The sequence below is a fragment of the Lissotriton vulgaris genome, chromosome 9 (genome assembly GCF_964263255.1).
Source record: "Lissotriton vulgaris chromosome 9, aLisVul1.2, whole genome shotgun sequence".
Lineage (NCBI taxonomy): Eukaryota > Metazoa > Chordata > Amphibia > Caudata > Salamandridae > Lissotriton > Lissotriton vulgaris.
In genome coordinates, this window is record NC_141697.1 from 336,023,080 (window position 1) to 336,047,695 (window position 24,616).

Consider the following 24,616-nt stretch of genomic DNA (forward strand, 5'->3'; position numbering starts at 1 on the left):
GGAGCGTTGTGCTGTAGAGTGGAGCGCTGCGCTGTAGAGTGGAGCGTTGCGCTGTAGAGTGGAGCGTTGCGCTGTAGAGTGGAGCGTTGCGCTGTAGAGTGGAGCGTTGCGCTGTAGATTGGAGCGTTGCGCTGGAGAGTGGCGCGCTGCGCTGGAGAGTGGCGCGCTGCAGACTGGACCACTGCGCTGTAGAGTGGAGCACTGCGCTGTATAGTGAGTGCTGCTCTATAGAGTGGAGCGCTGCGCTGTAGAGTGGAGCGCTGCGCTGTAGAGTGGAGCGCTGCGCTGTAGAGTGGAGCGTTGCGGTGTAGAGTGGAGCGTTGCGCTGTAGAGTGGAGCGTTGCGCTGTAGAGTGGAGCGTTGCGCTGTAGAGTGGAGCGTTGCGCTGTAGAGTGGAGCGCTGCGCTGTAGAGTGGAGCGCTGTAGAGTGGAGCGCTGCGCTGTAGAGTGGAGCGCTGCGCTGTAGAGTGGAGCGCTGCGCTGTAGAGTGGAGCGCTGCGCTGTAGAGTGAATGCTGCACTGTAGAGTGAATGCTGCACTGTAGAGTGGAGCGCTGCGCTGTACAGCTGAATGCTGCGTTGTCTAGTGTTGCGCTGTAGAGTGGAGCGCTGCGCTGTAGAGTGGAGCGCTGCGCTGTAGAGTGGAGCGCTGCGCTGTAGAGTGGAGCGCTGCGCTGTAGAGTGGAGCGCTGCGCTGTAGAGTGGAGCGCTGCGCTGTAAAGTGGAGCGCTGCGCTGTAGAGTGGAGCGCTGCGCTGTAAAGTGGAGCGCTGTAGAGTGGAGTGCTGCGCTGTAGAGTGGAGTGCTGCGCTGTATAGTAGAGTGCTATACTGGGGAGTTCTGTGCTGTAGAGTGGAGTGCTGCGTTGTGTAGTGCTGCACTGCAGAGTGGAGCGTTGCGCTGTAGAGTGGAGCGTTGCGCTGTAGAGTGGAGCGCTGCGCTATAGAGTGGTGCGCTGCGCTGTAGAGTGGAGCGCTGCACTGTAGAGTGGAGTGCTATACTGGGAAGTTCTGTGCTGTTGAGTGGACTGCTGCGTTGTAGAGTGGAGTGTTGCGTTGTAGAGTGGAGTGTTGCGCTGTAGAGTGGAGTGTTGCACTGTAGAGTGCTGCACTGTATAGTGAGTGCTGCTCTGTAGAGTGGAATGCTGCGCTGTACAGTGGTGTGCTAAATTGGGAAGGTCTGCGCTGTAAAGTGGAGTGTTGTGTTGTGTAGTGCTGCGCTGTAGAGTGGAGCATTGCGCTGTGGCGCGCTGCGCTGTAGAGTGGCGCGCTGTGCTGCGGACTGGAACGCTGCGCTGTACAGTGGTATGCTAAATTGGGAATGTCTGCGCTGTAAAGTGGAGTGTTGTGTAGTGCTGCGCTGTAGAGTGGAGCGCTGCGCTGTACAGTGGAGCATTGCAATGTAGAGTGGAGCAGTTCGCTGTAGAGTGGAGCACTGTACTGTAGAGTGGAGTGCTGCATTGTATAGTGCTGCGCTGTAGAGTGGAGTGCTGGGCTATGAATTGCTACACTGTAGACTGGGGTGCTGCGTTTTGTAATGCTGCGCTGTAGAGTGGAGCGTTGCGCTGTAGAGTGAATGCTGCACTGTAGAGTGAATGCTGCGCTGTAGAGTGGAGCGCTACGCTGTAGAGTGAATGCTGCACTGTAGAGTGAATGCTGCGCTGTAGAGTGGAGCGCTGGGCTGTACAGCAGAATGCTGCGTTGTGTAGTGTTGCGTTGTAGAGTGGAGCGCTGCGCTGTAGAGTGGTGCGCTGCTCTGTAGAGTGGAGCGTTGCGCTGTAGAGTGGAGTGCTATACTGGGAAGTTCTGCGCTGTAGAGTGGACTGCTGCGTTGTAGAGTGGAGCGCTGCGCTGTGAAGTGGAGCACTGTGCTGTAGAGTGGAGCACTGTGCTGTAGAGTGGAGCGCTGCGCTGTAGAGTGGAGTGCTGTAGAGTGGAGCGCTGCGCTGTAGAGTGAATGCTGCACTGTAGAGTGAATGCTGCACTGTAGAGTGGAGCGCTGCGCTGCAGAGCAGAATGCTGCGTTGTGTAGTGTTGCGCTGTAGACTGGAGCGCTGCGCTGTAGAGTGGAGCGCTGTGCTGTAGAGTGGAGCGTTGCGCTGTAGCACTCTGCACTCAGCAACAATCTGCACTTTGTGTTCAGTGGCAATTTGCACCTTGCATTCAGTAACAATCTGCTGTCTGCGCTTAACAACAATATGCACTGTGCATTTAACATTGTACACTTAATAGCGATCTGCACCCTGCACTCATTAACAATTTGCACTTTGCACTCAGAAACAATCTGCGCCCTGCACTTAGCAGCAAACTGCTCTCTGCACTTAACAACAATGTGCATTTTGCATTCAATACCAGTCTGCAGTTTACACTACTATGTACTTTGCCCTTAACAATACATATCGCCCTATTACATACAACTCAACAGCAGACATCCACTACAACACATACCATTCTATTACAGCATACACCATACTACAAGCTAATCCTTGAGACAATAAAAAAGCTTTCTAAAACAACAATACGTTTGTTAAGTAAGGCACATATAGCTTCAATGAAGGGCAAATGCTTAAACAATTGTAAGGCATACAGCTATTTACATCGAGATGGCACTTCCCTGTTGTTGCAAAATATGTTTTTGCTTAGACATTTAGTTTCGTTCTTAGCCGTGCTTACACATTCAGTTTAATTTTCAATCATGCATGGACAGCTGGCTTCAATTTGGACACACGAAACTGTTTCAAACGACAACATTTGCCCATTTAGATGCTATATATTCGTAGAAACTTTCTTATAACATAAAAGCCATTTTAGCACAAACAAAGCGTTTTTAAACTGCGTACATGTAACTCAGACATTATTAATTTTTCTTTAAAAGGACTTAGAACATTAGGTGTGTTTTAAATAGCCTTTAAAAATAACTACAATTCTTCTGAACAAAAAATGTTAAGTTATCATTCTCTTTATGTGTTGCAGTTTACGCTTTCACGGCTGCAAAATACATAAAGAAACACAAAATAAAAGCTCAAACAACTGAAAGGTATCGCACTCTACAGCGCCCCGCAGCGCCCCGCACTCTACAGCGCCTCGCACTCTACAGCGCCCTGCAGCGCCCTGCACTCTACAGCGCACCGCGCTCTGCAGGGCACCGCAGCGCCCCGCACTCTACAGCGCCCCGCAGCACCCTGCACTCTACAGCGCACCGCACTCTACAGCGCACCGCAGCGCCCCACACTCTACAGCGCCCCGCACTCTACAGCGCCCCGCACTCTACAGCGCCCCACACTCTACAGCGCCCCGCAGCACCCTGCACTCTACAGCGCCCCACGCTCTACAGCGCCCCGCAGCGCCTTGCACTCTACGGCGCCCGCGCTCTACAGTGCCTCGCGCTCTACAGCGCCCCGCAGCACCCTGCACTCTACAGCGCCCCGCTGTGCCCTGCACTCTACAGCGCCCGTGCTCTACAGCCCCCCGCACTCTACAGCGCCCCGCAGCAACCTGCACTCTACAGTGCACCGCACTCTACAGCACACCGCACTCTACAGCGCACCGCAGCGCCCTGCACTCTACAGCGCCCCGCAGCGCCCCGCACTCTACAGCGCCCCGCAGCACCCTGCACTCATCAGCGCCCCACACTCTACAGCGCACCGCGCTCTACAGCGCCCCGCAGCACCTTGCACTCTACAGCACCCACGCTCTACAGTGCCTCGCGCTCTACAGCGCCCCGCAGCACCCTGCACTCTACAGCGCCCCGCAGCGCCCTGCACTCTACAGCGCCCCGCAGCACCCTGCACTCTACAGCGCCCCGCAGCGCCCTGCACTCTACAGCGCCCCGCAGCACCCTGCACTCTACAGCGCCCCACGCTCTACAGCGCACCACAGCGCCCCACGCTCTACAGCGCACCACAGCGCCCCACGCTCTACAGCGCACCACAGCGCCCCACGCTCTACAGCGCACCACAGCGCCCCACGCTCTACAGCGCACCACAGCGCCCCACGCTCTACAGCGCACCACAGCGCCCCGCGCTCTACAGCGCACCGCGCTCTACAGCGCCCCGCAGCGCCCTGCACTCTACGGGGCCCCGCGCTCTACAGCGCCCCGCACTGTACAGCGCCCCGCAGCGCCATGCACTCTACAGCGCCCCGCGCTCGACAGCGCCCTGCACTCTACAGCGCCCCACGCTCTACAGCGCACCACAGCGCCCCACGCTCTACAGCGCACCACAGCGCCCCACGCTCTACAGCGCACCACAGCGCCCCACGCTCTACAGCGCACCACAGCGCCCCACGCTCTACAGCGCACCACAGCTCAGGATCAAAGTCACCATACTTTCTTATACATCAGAGCCACTGTATACACTCAATTGTAACATGCATAAATGTGTGGCGCTCTGAGCAACTCGGAGGCCTTGGTCACGGCCTATACAGTTTTCTGACTAAATACTTTTTCAGCCGGGTAAAATATGCTCTTAAAGCCACTGACCGCGGATTGGGCTGAACGTCCCTAGGATAGGTCCTGTAAATCACAGGCTCCGAGTCTGGGCCTGCTCGGGTGGCTAATGCACCTGCAGGCAAGAGGGCCGCATGGCCCGCAGATCACAGGTTCCCGTGCTTGAGTTTTTGCTCAATGAATCGATGCGGCCACTGCTGGGTTTGTTTGGGTAACCTGTGGGTCACAGGTTTGAATGCTGACACAATGCAGACTGGCAGGGGTGGGAAAACCCTCACCTTCACCCCCCCCCCCCCCTACGCAAACACACTTCATCAGTGGCCTCAAAAGAAGCAGCTGGGCCAGGCTGGGGCGTGGTTGGGAAAAAGGGGGCAGGGAAGCACTTTACATCTGCTCTTCGCTGTTTGAGGCCGATGCTGGGTCCCTAGCTCCCCTCCCCCTCCTGCATGGGGGCTCCTCTTGAGAAGAGGTGGGTGGAGGCACACAAAGCGAGGAGGAGTGCAGAGAAGGAGGGTGGGCAGCAGGGGGGAGTTACAGTGGAAAGACTCGGTAGGTGAATCAGCGGGTGCAGATGGGGGACCGATGTGGTCAAAGTGGAAAAGTGCGGGCGTAGGGCCGGCTTGGGGTGGGGAAATTAAATAAATAATGAATTACCTCTTCAAAAATAAGTTCTGACCCATGTATACCAAACAGAGCTGGACATAAAATAAAATCTGGGTGAGTCCGAGGAAGGCAATTCCCAAATTAGGAATGCTTGTACTGGCAGTCAGTGAAGCGGAGCCAGATGGACCCATGTGTGGTCACATTGTGTCAGGTCTAAAACAGATAGCTGTAAAACTTTCCTAAGCCCCCGGGTATGTGTACTTGCCGTTTCGACAACTGTGTCAGGCAGCGCCCTCCACCCCTCACCTCCCTTTGTCAACTTGCCACCGCTGCTCAGCGTGTATCACTTACTCATCGCCGCTGCCGCCGTCCTCCGCGTCACCGAGCCCGTCTTGTTCCAGAACTCGGATCCCCAGGAGTGAACAGCTCTCATCAGAATAGCCCCCATCACCTCCACGATCGCGCTGGTGAGCCGGTGCCAGGTGATGTTGACCTGGAAGGAAGGGTTTTCCGTGGTCGCCCCGATCAGAGTCACCGTGCCGCACTCCATATGTGGAAGGAAGGTGTCCTGAGGATGGGAGGGAGAGATAACCACATCCACGTTGACGACGGCCCTGAGCATCGCTTACAACGAGCCCGAAACTTAAGAAACCGAAACTTAAGGAGATCACGCGCGCGCAGGTGAGAGAAGGCGCCGCAGGTGGCGTGCGCGCTGGGGAGAGGAGGCGCCGTAGGTGGCGCGCGCGCTGGGGAGAGGAGGCTTGCATACCTCGACCAGCACTTAGAGCACCCTGGCTGGCCCTGGGATCCAAGGGTCAGCAGACGAGGAGGTGAAAGGATGCAAACACGGTAATTAAAGTTATGCTCCAGCTAGGAAGCGCCCGGGGAGGCGGTCTCAGTGGTGCAACGAAAATGCCATTGTGCTGGAGGGTGCGCTCGTGTGTATGCGGCGGGGGGGGGGGGGGGGGAGTGAGTGTATGAGCGGTGGCGGGGGGGTCTGTATGTGTGTGTGCATGCCGGGCTGAGCTGGCGATAGTGCACCAGGACTGATGAAGACAGTCTGTCTGACTATTTTGAAAACAGAAAGCCAAAGAACGGCGACTCTGGTGTCCCCCAATTGGCAGAGAAGTTCGTGGCTGCAGGGGAATGAGGAAGTGCAGAGGGAGGGGTGTCTGGGCCATTGTCAGGAGTTGGGTAAGCTGCAGTAGGCCCTGGTTCGAGCTCCCTGTCCCTAAGGTGTGCACAGAAACCGCAGTAGCTTCTGAGGTAATGGTTCATTACTGAAGAAACAAACACTGCCTCTTATGTGTGAAGGCACGCTGCATTAAGCCCCAGTGAAGACATTGTTAAGGCATTGTCATTTACACCACAACATCACTCGGGGACACGACCCACTTCACCTTTCCACCGACTCAATTGTAATAACTTCTATTTAAGTATTAATTATTAAAAATATTAACAGCCATTATTATTGGTAATATCAATAAATCTAAGTCACGTAAGTACAACACATATTGCGTTACAAATGCTATAGGTGTCACATTTGCAAAAGTTATAACTATTGGCATTGTCATACACAATGCCAATAACTCAAACTTTAATGCTGCGAGACCTATTGCATTGTAAATGCTTGTTAAAAACTGGGACCACTCCTACCTCCTTCCAAGTCGCAGGCAAAGGACCAATAATAGCTGCTTTAACAAACATTTGTCAAAAGAGGTGGCAATAGATTAGGGTTTGATTTAGATCAAGGAGCACCCCATCTGGGCCTGGGGCTTTCAGACAGATACCCTGTGCTAAGGCCTCCTCCACCTCAGCAACTGTGATACACGAACTGAGTTGGTGGCTTTCATGTCAACGGGCATATCCCTTGAGTCCTCCTCTATTGTCTTGTGTAGAGGGTTAAAAATGCCAGAGAAGTGAGCTTCCCATGCTACCCCCAAGATCAGCGAGTCCATCTGTCTAGCGTCTTTGGTGAAAAACGGACGATTACTAATTTCCCCGAATTGTTTGGAGTTTTTTAGGGATCCTGCTCTTGTCAGAGCTTCCCATGCCATCCACCTCAATTACGCCTTTCTATTTTCAATCACATTTTTATATTTATATCTTCTGGATTTGATTAGCTCTCTATCATGGGGAGTGGCACAAAGGGCTCTCTTTAATTCCTTATGGGCCCTGGAGCCCTCAGTGTTAAACCAACGAGCCTCTAGGGGTTGCTTTTGAGGGGCATTCCTGGTCAGCCTCTTGGCTATGTCTAGAGAAAGTAACTGAAACTCCAGAACAAGTTCCATAGGGGAGGAGTCTAACTGCAATCAATCAACTATTAAATAATAATTTCCTTTGATGGTATCTTCCTCCAATTTAGAGGGGTTAACCAGTCCCCAATTTAATCTGACTTCTTTATTTGAGTGATATTTGATCGGACGTTCATCACTGTCCCCCACCTGAATCTTTAAATTGAGGGAGACAATGAGAGGATTATGATCAAAGTTAGACCTGGCATCATTGGCCTTAGTCTCCCTTCCATTTTGACGGATTGCCTCCTCTGTTTTTGATATGTTTTTGCTGGTTATAAGCTTTAGGCACTGTGCCACTACTATTCGGTGCTACAGTTCAAGTGCTCCATATGTTAAATTGATGTATTGATTAGGGACTCCATGATTGGGTTATTTGATTTACTTGTCAGACCCTAGTACAGTGCACCATATGTGCCCAGGGCTTGTAAATCAAATGCTGCTGGTGGGATTGCAGCACTGGTTGTGCCACCCACAGAAGCAACTTGTAAAGTGTGTCTCAGGCCTGCCATTGCACGGCCTGTGTGCAGTCTGACTGCCATGTCGATTTGGCAAGTGCACCCATTTGCCAGTCCCTAAACCTTCCCTTCATATCAGACACCCCTATGGTAGGCCCAAGAGCAGGGTGCATTGTAAGTATAAGGTAGGACATGCCCTGGTGTGTGTAGCATGTCCTAATTGTGATGGCTCTCTGTTCTCCATATGCCAGAATGGGCAGTTAGATTTTCACATCGTATAATCCTAACTGACTCAGGGAACATGGTAGAAATTCGAATTTAGTATGCCTGAACTCAGAATGATAAAATACATCTTTTACTAAAGTTGATTTTATCATTCTGTGTTTGAAAATACCACTGTGTAATCCTTGTCTGGAGTTTTGAGTGACAGGGCTGGGGGATCACAGGAGACATGCTGGGGCAGCCCAGTGGTGAATAGAGAGATCTGCATCTAGATGGGAGGAAGGAGTTGCACCTGGGACCTGAAAAGGGCTGGGCCTTCCCTCTACAAAGCTGGCTCCACCTCCTGTGGTGTGTGATGTCTCTGCCCTGCACTGTGAAAGGAAGGAAGGAGTCATGTAAACAAAGTGCTCAGGAACTGGTTTGGACATGGCAGAGGCCTCTCTGCCTTCAAAAAACAAAGGATTTTGGGGTATAAAAATTGGAACCCAGTCCCAAGAACTTTAGATCACTTCTGGAACAAGAAACCTTTTGCCAAGGAGAAGAACGAAGGAAGCTGCAGGAGTTTGGACTGCCCCTCTGCCAGTGTGCTGTTTGATGGGTTGGCCTGCAGTGGTTTCTTCATGGCCAAGGAAAGGAGAAGGAACTTTTTAAGGACTTTCATCATCTTACAGAATATTCTCCAAGGGCTTGAACTTGTGCTTGCCTCCTGCTGAAGACTCAGGGACAAAAGACTTCATCTCCAGCTCCCCTCAGAGTTTCCTTGCTGGGAATTCTGTTTGCCAAAGCCTGCGTGTCGCTGGGAGCAGGAAGCACGACACATTGAGAAGAAGCGCAACGCCGCTGCAGCTGAAATTGTCGCAACGCCGGAGAGTCGTGCCGCTGCCGCATCTCCCAGGAAGCGTGTCTTCGTTAAAGCTGCCTGCTGTCGTATCACCGGAAAAGCATGACGCCAGAGAGGATCGCCATTGCATCACCAGAGAAGCGTGTCGCAGGGCCTGTCGCGGCTCCAAAGAACATAGTCGCCGCAAGGCTGCCAGGGCGTGAACACATCGTCATCGCATCAAGGATGCCATCTTCTAGCATCGCATTAGGATCATCGCATCGAGGCGCCATCTTGCGCATCGCAACCGGGCCGCAAGCCGAGAACCTACGCATCATCCCCGCACCGGTACGGATCTCGATGCATCCCCTACTCTGCACAAGCATTGAGGCGCGACGCATCATCTCCCCCGGAGCACGGAACAGACGCATCTCACTTTGCGAGCCTTTTGTTCATTTTGCGTTACGCATCCAGGTACTTTGCTGAGAACTGTGTCGCATTTATCATCAACTTGAACTAAGCAACTTTTATCATCTTTAAGTCAACCTTAAGTACAGTATTGTGGATTTTAGTCGTTTGTGGTCTTATGTTAAGTCTATATAAAGAATACTTATTTTTATAAAACCTGTGTTGTGTCCATCTGTAGTGTTTTCACTGTATTACTGTGTATATTTACAAATGCTTAACACACTGCCTCGGAGATAAGCCTGTCTGCTCGTGCCAAGCTACCAAGGGGGTGAGCAGGGGTTATTTAGGAGTGTAATCCCCTTATCCTGACTTAGAAGTAAGGGTCCCTATTTGGACAAAGGTGAATACCATTGCCAACTAGAGACCCCCAGATCTAACAATCACTTTCACAATTAGGCTTAACCATGAAATCCTGGTCAAGAGTAGTAAAATTCCTTGACATTAGCATAAAGTCGATGGAATTGGCCCTGCCACCGCCAACATAGGTAGGGCACTCAGATGAAGAATGGCAGACATAATTATTTAAAAAACATAGGTAATTTCCTACAAAAATAGAGTTTAAGGCTTCTCCCTGAGGAGTGTGAATAAAATGGCCCAGTGACTGGCCCACAGTTTCTTCCAGCCCACAAACAAGTTGGGAGCTGTACTTACAAGCCAAAAACATCATCACTGACATAGTGGCAAAGTATCCGGGAAGCACACATGACGCGTTTATCTTCCGTCAAAGTGGGCTATACCGTAGACTCTCAAGAGGTGATTTTGGCAAGGGATACCTACTAGGTAAATGCTCACATTCATAGGGCACATTGCAACTGACTAGCATGTGCATTCCAGTGACTAACCGTTTACATTTCCAACCACAGGTGACAGTGCTTATGCAGTCCGTGATTTCATAATGACACCCTACCTCAATCCTGCTAATGCTGGGGAGCGGCGCTACAACCGGGCACACATTTCAACAAGAGGCGTCATTGAGACAACCTTTGGCATATTGAAGAGCAGATTCTGGTGCATCCACAAAAGTGGAGGAGCATTCCAAAACAGCCCCGAAACTTGCTGCAAAATTGTCGTAGCATGTGCCATGCTGCACAATATCGCTACCAGGAAAGGCACACCAGTGGAGTTGAGCGAATCTGAATCCTCTGACGTGGAGGGACCTGGACACATGGCAGCTGGCGTAGCTGGTGCTGCAGCTGGGCGCCAGAGGCGTGATGAGATTACGCGCAACTACTTCTAGGTGAGCAATAATCACACAATCACAACTTCAATCTTTGCAACTGTGTTTTAATAGCTACAGCAACAATGCCACACATCCTTACAGGCAGGTACATGACTCCCAATGTAATGCACGTTTTATTCACAGTGCAACTAAGTAAGTGGAGTGTCCGCAAAGTCAAAACTGTAGTTGTCCATATGTGGCCCCTGCTAATCATTGTCATTTGGCTGCACATTCTAATGGTGTGTAGCAGGCCTGCTGCTCCTGCCACTGTGGCGCCTCTCTACGGTGGGTGGTGGAGCTACGCACTGACTGGGAGTACTCCTCACTTGGAGTTAATACACCAGGGCCTGTGGTATGTAGGGCATGCAGTTCATCCACAGCAGATGTGGACTGCACAACGACAGTGGCGATGTCCTGTATGCCGTGTGAGAACTCACGCTGTGTTGCAATGGTGCGCCTGGACAGAATATTGGTTGATGAGGCCAGGCGGTTGATTGCGCGCGTGTACCGGTCCATGCGGACCAGCTCTCAGCGCCTAGCAGCGCGTTCGGCACGCAACTCCTCACGAAGCACTTGCACAGCACCCCTCAATTCTTCCCCTATGCCTCTGAGCCCTGCCCTCATTTCACGCTGTAACGCCTTCATGTGTTTGGCTTGTAGGCGCTGCACCTGGAGCATATTCAATTCCAGCCCTGCGAAAACCGAGTCTTCCTGCTGATCAACGGAGCTGTTGGCCGTGCGGGGTCTACGCCTGCCTGTGGACCTTGGCTGTGCTGTGACCTTGACTCCTGCTGCAAACCTATGGCATCAGACTGCACATTGTTATTTTTGTCCTCATCATCGTCCTCCATGACTGCCAATGGCCTCACAATCCTCCTCCTGGGTCTCTTTGGTGGAATGACAGGGCTGTCCTCCCCATCTGTTTCCTGCTCCTGCGTCTCCAGAGTCTGGATTTTCTGTCTCTCTTCCACTGGCTGTGGGCTTGTTCGCCAACTAGTGGCTACGATTAGCGGGGATGTGGCTCTTCTTGCCCGCCGGGCTAGTTTCTTCCCCACAGCGCGGGGACACGCCAGGATGGTTTAACCAGGCGCTCTATAAATGTCTTTATTATTATTATTGTTATTATTATTAGTTGCAGGTGCTGTGGATAGAACAGCACACATTAATTTAATTTACTAATTTCCAATGTGAAAATAAAAAATTCCACAGTTTAGCCTTACTTTACTTTTGTTATTCCCCTTTCCTGACCTGCATATGTGAAAATTGCCTAGCGGGCTGCTTCTCACAATATTTAATTTTCATGTGACTACATCTCCCACAATGCATTGCTGTGACTGCCTGTGTACTTGCTCTAGCGTGACATGTGGTTCCCCTAAACCCCAGGTTGCTTGGGGGGGGGGGGGGGGGGGGGGGGTTTAGGGTGTGATGGCATGCATCTTACCTGGTCTGGTAGCTGGTTGGTCAGAGCTGTCTAGCACAGACACGCCCGCCACACTCTCTGGAGCCAGTGTTCCCTCTACAAGTTCCTCAAGTGGTGTAGAATCAGGTACATTGGAGGTCCCTCCTCCGGTGAGCTGTGACTGCTCCAGCCTGGATGCCAATTTTTCTTTGGAGCGCTGGCGCAGGTCGTACCAGAGCTTGCGCAGTACCTCCACACTCCTGTGTGTAACTCCCAGGGCATTGACTTTCGCCTGTATGCCTGCCCAGATGCGTCTTTTCCTTGCCTCCGGCACCTTGAGTGAGCTCTTACCAAACAACAAATCATGGTTTGGCACCATCTCAGTAATGAGTGTTTCAAGTTCAGCTTCTGAGAACTTCATCTTTCTCTTTCTGGAAGTTTCTCCTTCCTGCTGCTCCTGCTGGGTTGCAGGCAGTTCCTTGTTCCCACTCTCAGCCATAGCTCCTCAGTAGCAATCCTCACTCTCCCACTCTCTGACAAACAATACTGTTGCAGCATGGGTAGTCAGTCACTTCCTGGATGGTGATGTCATCAAACTGCTTCAAGATTGCGATTGGCTGATTACCGAAAAATCGCAATCTTGAGATTTTTCCCGTTAAGGAATCGCAATAATGCGATTTTTCACATTTAAGGAATCGCAATTGTCTTTCTCGCAAATATTTAGCGATTTTCTCCGAATCACTAAATATTTGCGATTATGTTGATACATTCCGTTTTTGCGATTCTGAATCTGTGATTCGATAAAAATCGCAAATTCCGATTCGCAAATCGGAATCTTCATACATATGGCCCAGAGAGAGGGGAAGATGAACTAGTCAAGGAAAGTAGATCAGGTCGGTGAGGCGGGAAAGAAGAAGAGGCTGGGGTTCAGGAAGAGAGTCAGAGGTGGCAGCGAGGTTCAGACTGAACAAAACTGCCAAAAGGGAAGAGGCTGGGGTCAAGGAAAATCAAGCTCGGACTAGTGTGTCACGAACTGCCAGAAGGCCCATAAATACAGGGCAGTTCTAGAGGACCACATTGCTGCATAGTTACCAATGGGTATTGAGCATGGCTCTTGGATAGAATAGACACACACAAGAGAACACAGACATAAAAACCAGGAACACATACTAACTAACTCAGTGGACCAGACGGGTCGACACATGATCCAGCCCATTGGGTGTGGTACATGACAAATAGCTGCGTTTCTTAAACCTTGATCTACTGCCATCTATAAAACAAAAGCCCTGCCATCTATAAAACAAAAGCCATGCCATTTCTACTAATGCATAGGCTCGAGTATGAAGTGCGCATTCTCGGCTATACTTGGCAAAGACACAAAAGAGAGAGGTTCATAATAAAGGCAAATAAACAACGCGGACATCTTGAAATGGTGATGCAGTCGGCAGGTCATTAACATAAATTACAGGGTAAATAATGAAACACAGTTATGACCGATGTATTGAAAAGGTCAAAGGATTTGGTCATGCATCTCATTTGTAGGTTTAAGCTGTCTGCAAGACCTGGTGTCATCAATAATACTACTCTATTCCCTCCTGCTCCTCACCATTGGTCAGACTCTTGCGTTGCTCTTCTTTACTGCCTTATAACTGGTACAGCCCGTGATACGTCACTTCCATTGTTCAGCAGATGAGCACTGGCTAAGTATGGTATTGTTACCATCGCAGTGCTTTTCTTTTACTTTATGAACACTGCTTTTTTTCCCGCCTGGTGCTGCTTTTATTTAGCAACACTTTTCAGACTGACTCGTTCCTTTATAATTATTTTTAGGCATGTGGAGATTAAGTAATTTGTGGGAAATCACTGGATGTTTGTGCCTTCCACCTGACACGAACCTGGTTATCCAACTTCAAAGCCGTCCGCTTGGACCATTAAACTACATCTTCGCTAACGCTCTAAACAAGCATTTGCAATGCAATAGGTCTTGCATTCACGAGAGTTTGAGCTATTCGTATTGTAAATGCTAATGCCTTTTATTTATGTTCTAAAAAACAAAACTTAATAAAAGGCATTGTCATTTACAATGATTCAAACCAGAGTAAATGCGAGATCTATTGCACTGCAATGCTTTTTTTTTTTTTTTTTTACTTCGTTCGAAACTTTTGCCGGTAATGTTTTGCTTTACAATTGTAGCTCTTTGATTTACTCAAAGTGCAAGTTAAACCACTTATGACTCGCCAACCAGCAGGCTGCTGATTCAAGAATATAGCGTCCTAACGAATACATCAATTTACACTCTTCTGGGATGGGCACACGTCCTGCTGTGAATGGAAAAACTGAGCAAGAGTGTTATCTGCTCTCAAAAAATCAGGTCAGAGGAGACAAGTGCAGGAAAACAAATGCATGGGAGCAAGCCAGTCAGAAAGTCTACCTGCCACAATTCAATAAATCAGTGCCAGCATCTTCACTACACATTCATGACTGCGGATGCCTCCTAAAATTCCGACACAGGCGTAAACTGTTTGTAGGAATGTCAGAGGGACGAGTCACGTGGTGAAATTAGTAAGGACAGCAAAAAGTTGCTTTTCTAAGACGTCTGACTGAATACACTCATTAGTTACAGCTCAAAGTGAATAAAACATTTTCTCACCTTAAAAGATGTACATTTTTACTCCCGAATTTTAGACAATCTTTTGCCTGAGCATCTAAGGTTAGAACCTATGCATTTTCACGTACAAAGACACAGGAACAGTGAAAAGATTTTTAAAGCTCAATGCAACAATTGTGCTTTGAGCACTCCCCATCCTCCGAGAAAAAAGCTAATATTGCGGACCTTTTTGTGCATTTCTTACGGATGTAGCCTTTATTGCTCTGACAGTTTTCAATAAAAAATGGGGTTATTGCCCTTGGGCTGGTTTAAATGTATTCACTCTCTCAGTGGTTAATGTGAAAAGAAAAAAAAAAACAAGCATTTCCAATGCCATTGGTCTCGCATTTGTTAAAGTTAGAGCTCTTGGCATTTAAAATGACAATGTTTATTCTATTGTTTGTTTATTTGCAGTTAAGGAATTATATATGCATAGTTCTATTGCTATTGGTATAAAAAGAAAAGTAAAAAACATTGTAATTTTTAACGTCAACAACTAACTTTAACAAGGGCGAGACCTATTGCATTGCAAATGCTGGTTATTTCAGGTGTATGTGGTTAAAGATGTAAACACATTCTAAAAGTGTGTGTGTGTGTGTGTATATACACATACATATATATACACACACATTACAAATATGGGGAGTAATGTTAGTTGATTACAATTACTGCAGGGGGCTGGCTATTCATGCCACAGAGATGCCTTTACGATTTATGGTTTTTACAGCCGTAATTGTCTTTTTATTCTTGAAAGATGTTAGTGGCCCTAAAAGCTTAAACACATTTACTTTTCTAATACCTCAAAGTACAGGATGCTGACGATAAGCAAATGTTTCATGATCCGAGAATGCTGGACACTTTTAAGGGGTGCTAGAACCGGTTTCATCTCGTCACTACAACAAGATGACAGCGCAATGTGCCAACCCCCCAGCATGCAACAATGATACATTATGTGCTCAAACATGAGACCTCCAAATGTGCTTCACTTATAGAAAGTGTAAAATAAGCAACAATTCTAGTTTTGTAGTACAGCTGGCCGTGAAAATTGGCACCTCAGTCAGCAAAAACTCGATTAACCTCAAAATACAATAAACCAATCTGCAGTAACTATATAGTTGTTTACGTTTCACTCCCCATCCTCCCTCCCAAACACTGACTTGGAAGTCTTCCTTAAATCAAATTTCTTGCAATTCAGTTCATGTAATCTCGGCAAATTTAACGCACCTCTACTGTACAATTTCAGCGAACAATACGAGTAAGTAAGGAAGGGAGTTATTACATAGAGGGAGAGCTTTACTCACTAATGACAAAGGTCAACTCAAAAAGTGGGTCGTTTACTGGGGATATATGGACAGGCAGCCAGATACACTTCACTGTGAACAGGAGGGTGTTCGTGTTCAATTCAGGGATTTACTAATCTGACATTGGTATAAAACACTCAGCGGAAGCAGAAAGGGAACCTGTTAGGGACAGAATGAGGGAAAAGCTATCGTAACGTGGTAGATAAACATCAGATGAAAAACGGGATATGACAATTAATTAAGTGAAGAGGATGACCAAATTAATTTTCCAGTGCTGGGCAGAAAGGACGTGGAGCACTAACCCATAGGCCTAGCATGAGTTGACATATCTCCCAAATTTACACCTCTTACACCGGAGGCAGCAAGTTAAAATCGGTCACTTGCCGACAGACACTGTGTTACCCTCCCGGTATCCTAGCCGGCACAGTGCCACCTTCATAACACAAGCAAATCACTTAGTCACAACCTACAAAACGCCGAGCGCTCACTCACCATCCTTTTCCCTTCTATATGGCCGGTGACTCTGCGCGCCGGAAGTCCGTCACTTCAGCACGCCACAACAATGCGGCTGTGACACTGCAGGATAGACAGAGAAGAGGGACGGCTTCAATGAAGGAGGGTAAATAGCGCAGCCATCTTCGAATGATGCCGCGGTATACACCGTTAGACACCAGACAAATAATGAATACTACCTTTGGGACATTGCATATTGAACAGCTGGAAAGATCTGACTAGTTACTCATAATTTATTCCTTAAGGTACATTTTCGTTTGGTCACGAATGTAAATATGTTTTAAAAGAATACAATTTTACGAACAAAGGCAGCAATTGTTAGTTGATTGGAATGGCCTCCATCGTTCTGTAAACCTACAAAAAAACAACACTTTAAAAAGTTCGAATACTCTTGGCGGTGTTTAGCTCAGAAACGTTCTCTTTAAACTAGACTTTATGCTTTCAGAAAAGTGCAAGCAATGAAGAGCGCCATGATGCTGCTTGTGACTAAGTGTTGGTAACTTTTCGTTTCGCCAATTTTTTAGGTTTCGCCTGGCGTCCACTGCGCAGCAGTATTCGCGCAGGCGAAATCTTTTGAGTTTCAGTATGGGGCTTTCACCTGCCTCTCTGTTCCTTTGGCTAGCTCCATAAATGGAGGCTAGCCCTTGGAACAGAGATGTGTCAGTCATTGTCCGAGCAGATTCGTGGGCGTTCCAGCGATTTTTTGCGTTCCGCCCCTTTTAGAACGTCATGCGGCGGTGGGCGGTATTTTTTTTTTTACGGCATGTCTTTTTGTTATTTTCGTCCTGCCTTTTGCAGGAGTGGGCAGCGCTTTGTTTCCTGTCGTCTCTGTGTGCGGGGCTGTTGTCTTCGTGTCCTGTACCGTCGTGTGGCTGTTCATAATTATACACTTCGTAAGGATACACTCAGGAAGTACGTTCCTTTATGTTTGTTGCCCATCTTGCAGGTCAACTTTTGTTGATGGTTTGAATTGTTTTCTGTAGCGCCTTGAAGTGACCGAACGAGTCACGTGTTGGCACCTACAAAAGGCGCATTAAATAAATACATTTTGTGTAGATACATACCATCCGCCATTTGGTATGATACCTCCACAGCTGCGGCTGATGTTTATGTTGCGTACACGAGTCAGGCAGCCTGAAGAAACTATATACGTAGGACGGCGTGTGGGGGGTGGGGGTGTAGTGGGGGGGAGAGACTAGGCTGCCCTGGCACAAGACCGGGCTTGCAGCGCGCCGCAGTAGGACGTAGGGTCACCGCACAGATTGTGCACAGACTTGGCCGGGAATGTCCGGGCTGCCTGCTCCAAGCTGCTCTCGTCAGCCGCCTGCCTCTGAGGAGAGTGACGGGCAGACCCTGGACAGGCTCAGCTGTGTCATTCTTGCACACCCGTCGCCTGCTGACGCTAGGGCGAACCGAAAAAGCCCAGGCATGCCTGAGCATATTCTCGAAGGCTCTCACTAAGCTTTTGTTTTTTCCATTTTAGAGAATAGAAAACAACAGAGTAACACGCTTTGTCACTGAGAGTTCAAGGATACATTTTGAAGTAGTCTAAGGCGTTGTCGGTGCTTTAATGAAATCCTGCAAAACTCTCAATGAGTGGCTGGGCAGCGAAGCCGAAAACGAATGTTAAGAGTTATGTGTGCTCGCGGCTTCCCTACTCATCCCATCTGCAGCCGGGACATTGTCCCTGGCTGGTTCAGCCTGCAAAAAGAAGCTGCAGCTACGCATCATTTAACTGCCTTTTATATTCACGTTTTCCAATCTGAAGCTCGGTGTTCTGCCATCAACGAAACACCTACTCTGACAGGAAACATCGCACTTAGTAACATTTTAATGACTTAATTCATACTTCGCCGTGTGCACAAAAACATATTCCTTAAACATATTTGTTTTCATGTATTATACAAAGGGTGGATGGAATCCTGCCTTTACTTATTCTCGTCAGGACATAACATTACAGGTGTTCGAGAACTGTATGAAAACCGGGCGCTTGTGAAAATTCGGCCATGGGGAGAGAATGTGACATCAGGGGGGCCTTGGGCTGCAGACGTCTGAGTGGAGAACCAAGTTCTAGTGTAGGCGTGGGCTCGATATCCTGGGCAAACCACGTCATCTTCCCGAGCCTACAAGTTTTATTGTGTAATATAACTCGTACCATGTTATAGCTGCTGGGTCGGGGTTCCTGGCACTGGGACTGGGACAGTCGGACACAGACTGGCTCCTCACAGGTCGGTGGAGAGCCTTGAGCAGCTCACAGGCTACTCCTTGGAGATGCCTGCTTTAAAGAGAAATCCCTACTGTGGCAGTTAAGGGAGAGTGTAACAGCAGACTGGGTTAGCAGGACACTGAAGACAGCCATAGTCCGAACAAATCCACATCCACCACCACCACATCCACCACCACATCCAACTCCACATCCACCACCACATACACCACCACATACACCACCACATACACCACCACATCCACCATCACCACCACATCCACCACCACATCCACCACACCCACCACCACCACATCCACCACCATCACATCCACCACCACATTCACCACATCCACCACATCCACGACCACCACTACATCCACCACCACCACATCCACCACCACCACATCCACCACCTCCACATTCACCACATATATGTGTATGTGTGTGTGGCTCTGTGTGTGTGTGTGTGTGAGTGCAAATGCAATAGGTGTCGCATTTGCGAGAGATTAAGCTATTGGCATTGTAAATGACAATGACATTTATTTATCTGTTTTCAAATCCAACACATAAATTAAAAATTTGTCATTTACAATGCCAATAGCTCTAACTTTTGTAAAGGCGAGACCGTTGCATTGTAAATGGTTGGTTTTTTTGGTGAGCTAGTTATAGAAGTATATCCGTTTGCGGCAATACAATTGCTTGTTAGCCATAGCTGTTTATGTTTCAGATTGCTAGGGTGACCAGATTTTCAGAATGAAAAATAAGACATAAGACATAGAAATAGTACTAAATGTCATAATAGTTCTCAGGGCGTCTGTCAGTGCGGGGGTGCACCAATTTATACCTTTTAATAAGGACCTGCCAGTGCTCTCCTAATTACGCTGCTGAGGTTGTCGTGCATGGGGAAATATATATAGATATATATATATATATATCAGTGTTGTCATGAGTGATGTCACTGACCATGTCATGAGTGATGTAATATGTGACGTCATCAGCAGTGCATTGCACACGCAAGTTATAGTGAGTCCAACTAACTATAAAGTGGGAATTTCAATGGTTTTATGCGAGTAAAATTTCCACCTAACTATAACTGGTGTGAAACCTATGTTTTTTTCAGTGAATTTAATAGGTTTTTTAAATGCTAATTCCTAACTATAACTGGTGTGAAAACTATGGTTTTTTCATTGAATATATATATATATATATATATATATATGTATATATAAAATTTCTATGGCAAAATGAAACCCCTCATTTTGTTCCTTTTCAAATTAAATGTATTAAGTGTTACCACTTTATTCCAATCAAGATGACTTCAGGTGTGCCATACTTTTGTCATAAGTAAGACTGTTAGCGTTCTAGTTGTTCTTTAGAACACTCGGGGACATTCTGTCATTGGGCTATAGTTGGGCTACATCTGGCTGATATTTGGGCTACATTTGGGCTCTTTTGTCTCTGGTGGCCATCTTGGGAGACTGCATATCGATTTTTTTTTAATGAAATATAAGAGGATTTGAGAAGTCACTCAAAATGTGCCCTAATTTTTCTTTCTTCAGCACTAATCATAATTTCTATGGCAAAGTGAACCCCCTCATTTTGTTCCTTTGCAAATTAAATGTTTTAAGTGTTAACACTTTATTCCAATCAAGATGACTTCAGGTGTGCCATACTTTTGTCATAAGTAAGACTGTTAGCGCTCTAGTTGTTCTTTAGAACACTCTGGGACATTCTGTCATTGGGCCATAGTTGGGCTACATCTGGCTGATATTTGGGCTACATTTGTTTTTTTTTGTCTCTGGTGGCCATCTTTGGGCTACATTGGGCTACATTGGGGCTCTAACATATATATAGCCCAATGTAGCCCAATATATATTTTTTCAAAGTTAATTTTCGTAAAAACCACTGGAGCATATATCTTGAGACATAGCAAAGGCACATCGGGCTACCAGTCCCTACAATTTTACCAAGTTTGGTGGAAATCCATTCAGCCGTTCGGGCTAAAAGTGAGGTCGACTGCCCTACGGAAATTAACATGGGGAAAACACGTTTTGAGACCCCCCTTTTATCTCGGCCCCCGCTTGACGAATCCCCCCCAAACTTTCAGGGAAGGACCGGAGCGCCGCGAGGCAAATTCGAGGAAATTTTCAGGCAGATTCCTCAACCGGCGCCAAAGTTATTCCCAATAGAATGTTGAGATTTTGCATTGAAAAAAATCCTAACTATAACTACCTACTGGCGACCGCCAGTAGGTAATATATACATTCATATATATATGTGTATATATATGTATATGTATATGTGTGTATATATATATATATATATATATATATATATATATATATATATATATATATATATATATATATATATACAGTCAGCCGCTCCAACTCGTCCTGGGTGCTTACTCCTGCGGTAGTGAGCCGCTAGTCATTTGACAGAATCAACCATCTCTCACTCCAAACGGAAAGCACTCACGGGTATGGTTTTAGCAAAAATGCTTTATTGCTTTATTGTGCAGACCCCCCCTGCACTGACAGATGCGTTCTTTAAAAAAAAATATATATATTCACATTACTTTACTGCCCGTTCTGCAAAGAGCTCCAGGGTCTGGCTTCTGATGGGCCTGGCCTTGCCCTATGGCCTCTGCTTGCGACCTTTATTCACACCTCATTAATTGCTGCTGGGCTGCTTAAATGAGGCGAAGCAGCACAGCAGGCCTGTCGAAATGTGAGCCTGCACAACACTGATGTTCAGGTCCGCCCGACCCTTCCTTAAAAACCGAGACATTTCTTTAAATACCCCAGGCATTACCCAAAAACCGGGACATTTCTTCAATTTGGAGAAAAGTGTTGGGACACTGCTCCAAAAACCAGGACCATCGGGATGTCTGGTCACCCTACTTATGTGTGACATATTCATAATTCCAGTGTAACTATGAGTGACATTCAACAACTATGAGTGATACTTTCTCGCAAGCAAAATCAAGCAATGACGACGAGGGAATCATATATAAATATCAGAAATTACACCCATTTGAGCAACGAGAAATACTAAGATGATCTTAAAACTGCTGCAAAGCACCAGAAATGAAAGGGCACTAGTGCCCCTGTAACCTGATCATATTTAAATATACTAAAATGCAAATATAATTTGTAGCATAAAGTACAAATATAGTTGCTTTGCTGAATTCGATTACTTACATGCTTTCAATTACGTTTGGGAGCCGGGTGCACACTTGTGAAGGTCAGGTAGTGTGACCTGAGCTGATGGCTGTTGAGCAGCATTAAGTCATGTCAAGACAAATGAACTGCCTTCTAAAAGTAACCCAATAATGTGTTACATTTTGAGCCAGTTATGACGTCTTATCCAATATAAAGTTGCATTCTGGGACATGTAGTTTAAACTTGTTTGAGTACTGGTGACTAAAAAGCCAGACCTTACTGAAGATGTTTGATACAACAGATTGGGCAATGATAAATAAAAGCTCCTTTTAAGACAAGAAGACATGGAATGTATTCTGTTATTGAAACACGATGGTCCGCATGTTGTGCACTCGTCAGAGAGCCAATTTGTATCTGTTGCTGACACCATGCGTGCAGGGCAACAATACGTATTCAGAGCAAGCAGACAATAAGTTATCTGTACACCGGTTAGGCAGGAGCATCCTTGGATGGCTGAATCGGCAAAGCATGCCAGGTTATGGTCCCTACTGAGATCACCATGTGGCACAGTGCCTACGGGCAAGGCCTGAGAGAAACAAAATGTGAAAGCAGCCTTAAGTGAGGCACAGGGAAACGCCATGTAGTCTATTTATAGTAAACTACATAAATTACGAACAGCATTGTAATGTCCACTCAACAAGACAAAAATACACAATTACAACATGAGAAGGTGTGGGATTAATTACATTCTTCCAATAAGGGACTTATAAATAAAATGGTATATAAAACTTGAGCATTCTGAAGCTCTGTTGTCTGTTGACAACAGTGGGACACAGCAGCAGCAGCCTCAAGCAGGCACCACCTGTTCCTGTCCCAGCCCATTCAAGTCCCAGGTGTTATTTCCTTGCACAAGAAGGAGCTGCAGGAAGGCAACCAGCTTACATTCCCATTTCACCCAAGGCTGTCACTGACCAGACAGGAAATGACACCACTAGTTACTTAAGCAGTTGTAGCACAGACATAGCTGGCAGCAAGATCCTTATCCATTCACTGTCTCCAAACATCCATAGCAGAAACACGCACACAATTTAAAAGTTTTTTCCCACATGTGCAATTCTTAGGAAGTTAGGCTTTCCCCTTTCCACTTGCTTTCACTTTTGAGAGCTCTTATGCGCAAGTCACAGCTCCAGTTTGAACTATGACAACCACCTCTCGTCGCTTTTTGGGCAGCAGTGAAATGCTAGTCAAGTTCAGCATAGGATTAAGTTAAACCCTGAGGGGCTAGCACCGGCCTACATCCACTTTTAAGTGTCTTTATCAATCAGCTAGTGCTCTTAAGGAAGACTGTAATGCCCCGGTTACTTACCGGTAATCTTCATTACTCCGAGTATAGTCTTCCTCGCCACATGAGTTACATAGTGAGCTTTGGCTCCACAACAGAACCCTCCAAAGCAAAAAGAAACCACCTCCCACCCCCTCCCAACATGGCCGACCAGTCCCACCTGACCTCTATAAGAGGCGGGCCGGCCCAACCAATCAGCCTGATCTACCAAGCAAACAATGAAGCCGATAGCCAGACAGGGAGGGGGGGAGGGAACTCATGTGGCGAGGAAGACTATACTCGGAGTAATGAAGATTACCGGTAAGTAACCGGGGCATTACCTCCTCGTTAGTCTTCCTCGCCCCCTGAGTTACATAGTGAGCACATACCCAAGCCAACAAGGCTTCATTGACCACCATAACAACAACACCACACGGTGATGCAGAGAAACCAACCCAAGGTTGAAGTATAACAACTGAAAAGAAAACAGGGATCACAAGAAACCTGAAATCAAGACCTCCAGGAAAAGAAGGCCAACCAGGAGTCGCAGCACCTGCACTCCGAACGGCCCCAGCGAAGTCCCCCGGGACCGAAAGAGACCCACGAACAAGGCGGGGGACGACATCAAATCTCCACAGAGGAGACACCCTGAAGGGGGCCCAGGACACCGAGCCACTCCCCGTGGACCGACCCTGGACCCCCGCCGGATCCACCGAACCCAGCGAAGCGTAGGAAAGGATGACAGCCTGTGGAAGCTAGCGAACCAAGGTGGAAAGAGGGCTAGTGGCCCGAACGAACCGGGCCAAAAGACACAACACAGGCCAACCCACCGGGAAAGGAAAGACGTGCGGCCAAGAGAAGCCAAAACAGCACGCCGAACAACCAGCACGGACAAGGGAGGAACCTCGTCGGCAGGGAGAAGCGGCAAAGATACCACCTGAGTCCGGGACCCCAGGGAAGGAACCCCGGGAAGGACACGGGGGACATGCCGGAGGAACAACGGTCCGGCAACTCCCGCAAGAAGGGAGGGGAGCGGAGGCACGACCCCCGCATGCCCCTCCGCCCAGCAGTCACTGCCACCAGGCAAAAAAACCACCTAAAAGGTGAGGGACCGCAAAGCCACCGAGGCCAGGGGCACAAAGGGCGGCCCCCGAAGAGCTCGTAGAACGAGAGAGAGAACCCTTATGGAACGCTTCACGAATTTGCGCGTCACCCTTGCGCAGGGGCCCAGCAAATCCCCACTGTCACGTACCAACAAAGTATAAGCGCTGCCGAAGCGAGCACCCAAGGGGGAGGCCGGCCGAGCGTCCGTGGGCGAAGGCGAAACAACCCCGGAGCTAAACACCGGACCGTGGAAGGTCCGCAAGGCCGCCCACCGGGCCCACAGGGAACCGCAGACCGGAAAACCAAGACCCGCCAGGGGACCACGGAGGCGGGGACAGCACCAAGCCGACCGCGCCAACGCGAGAAGGGCGCCCAGCGCCGGGCACAGGATCAGGCCTGCAGAAGGAGGCGGGCCAGCCGACAAGAGCCGGCT

The 24,616-nt window shown here is 48.3% G+C and overlaps 1 protein-coding gene and 1 non-coding gene across 2 annotated transcripts in view; both read right to left on the reverse strand.

The window, feature by feature from the left end:
• Window positions 1–16,421, reverse strand: part of PSMC1 (proteasome 26S subunit, ATPase 1) — an 81,225-nt gene extending 64,804 nt beyond the window's left edge. Inside the window, exon 1 of the mRNA XM_086937676.1 lies at window positions 16,368–16,421. Within this exon, the coding sequence (XP_086793802.1) occupies window positions 16,368–16,370 (3 nt within the window). The 5' untranslated portion in view covers window positions 16,371–16,421. The remainder of the gene's footprint in view (window positions 1–16,367) is intronic.
• A 7,836-nt stretch (window positions 16,422–24,257) lies between these two features.
• Window positions 24,258–24,363, reverse strand: LOC147690087 (U6 spliceosomal RNA). Its single transcript, XR_015300196.1, has one exon. It is a non-coding gene; the product is annotated as a U6 spliceosomal RNA (small nuclear RNA).
• Between the last annotated feature and the right edge of the window lie 253 nt (window positions 24,364–24,616).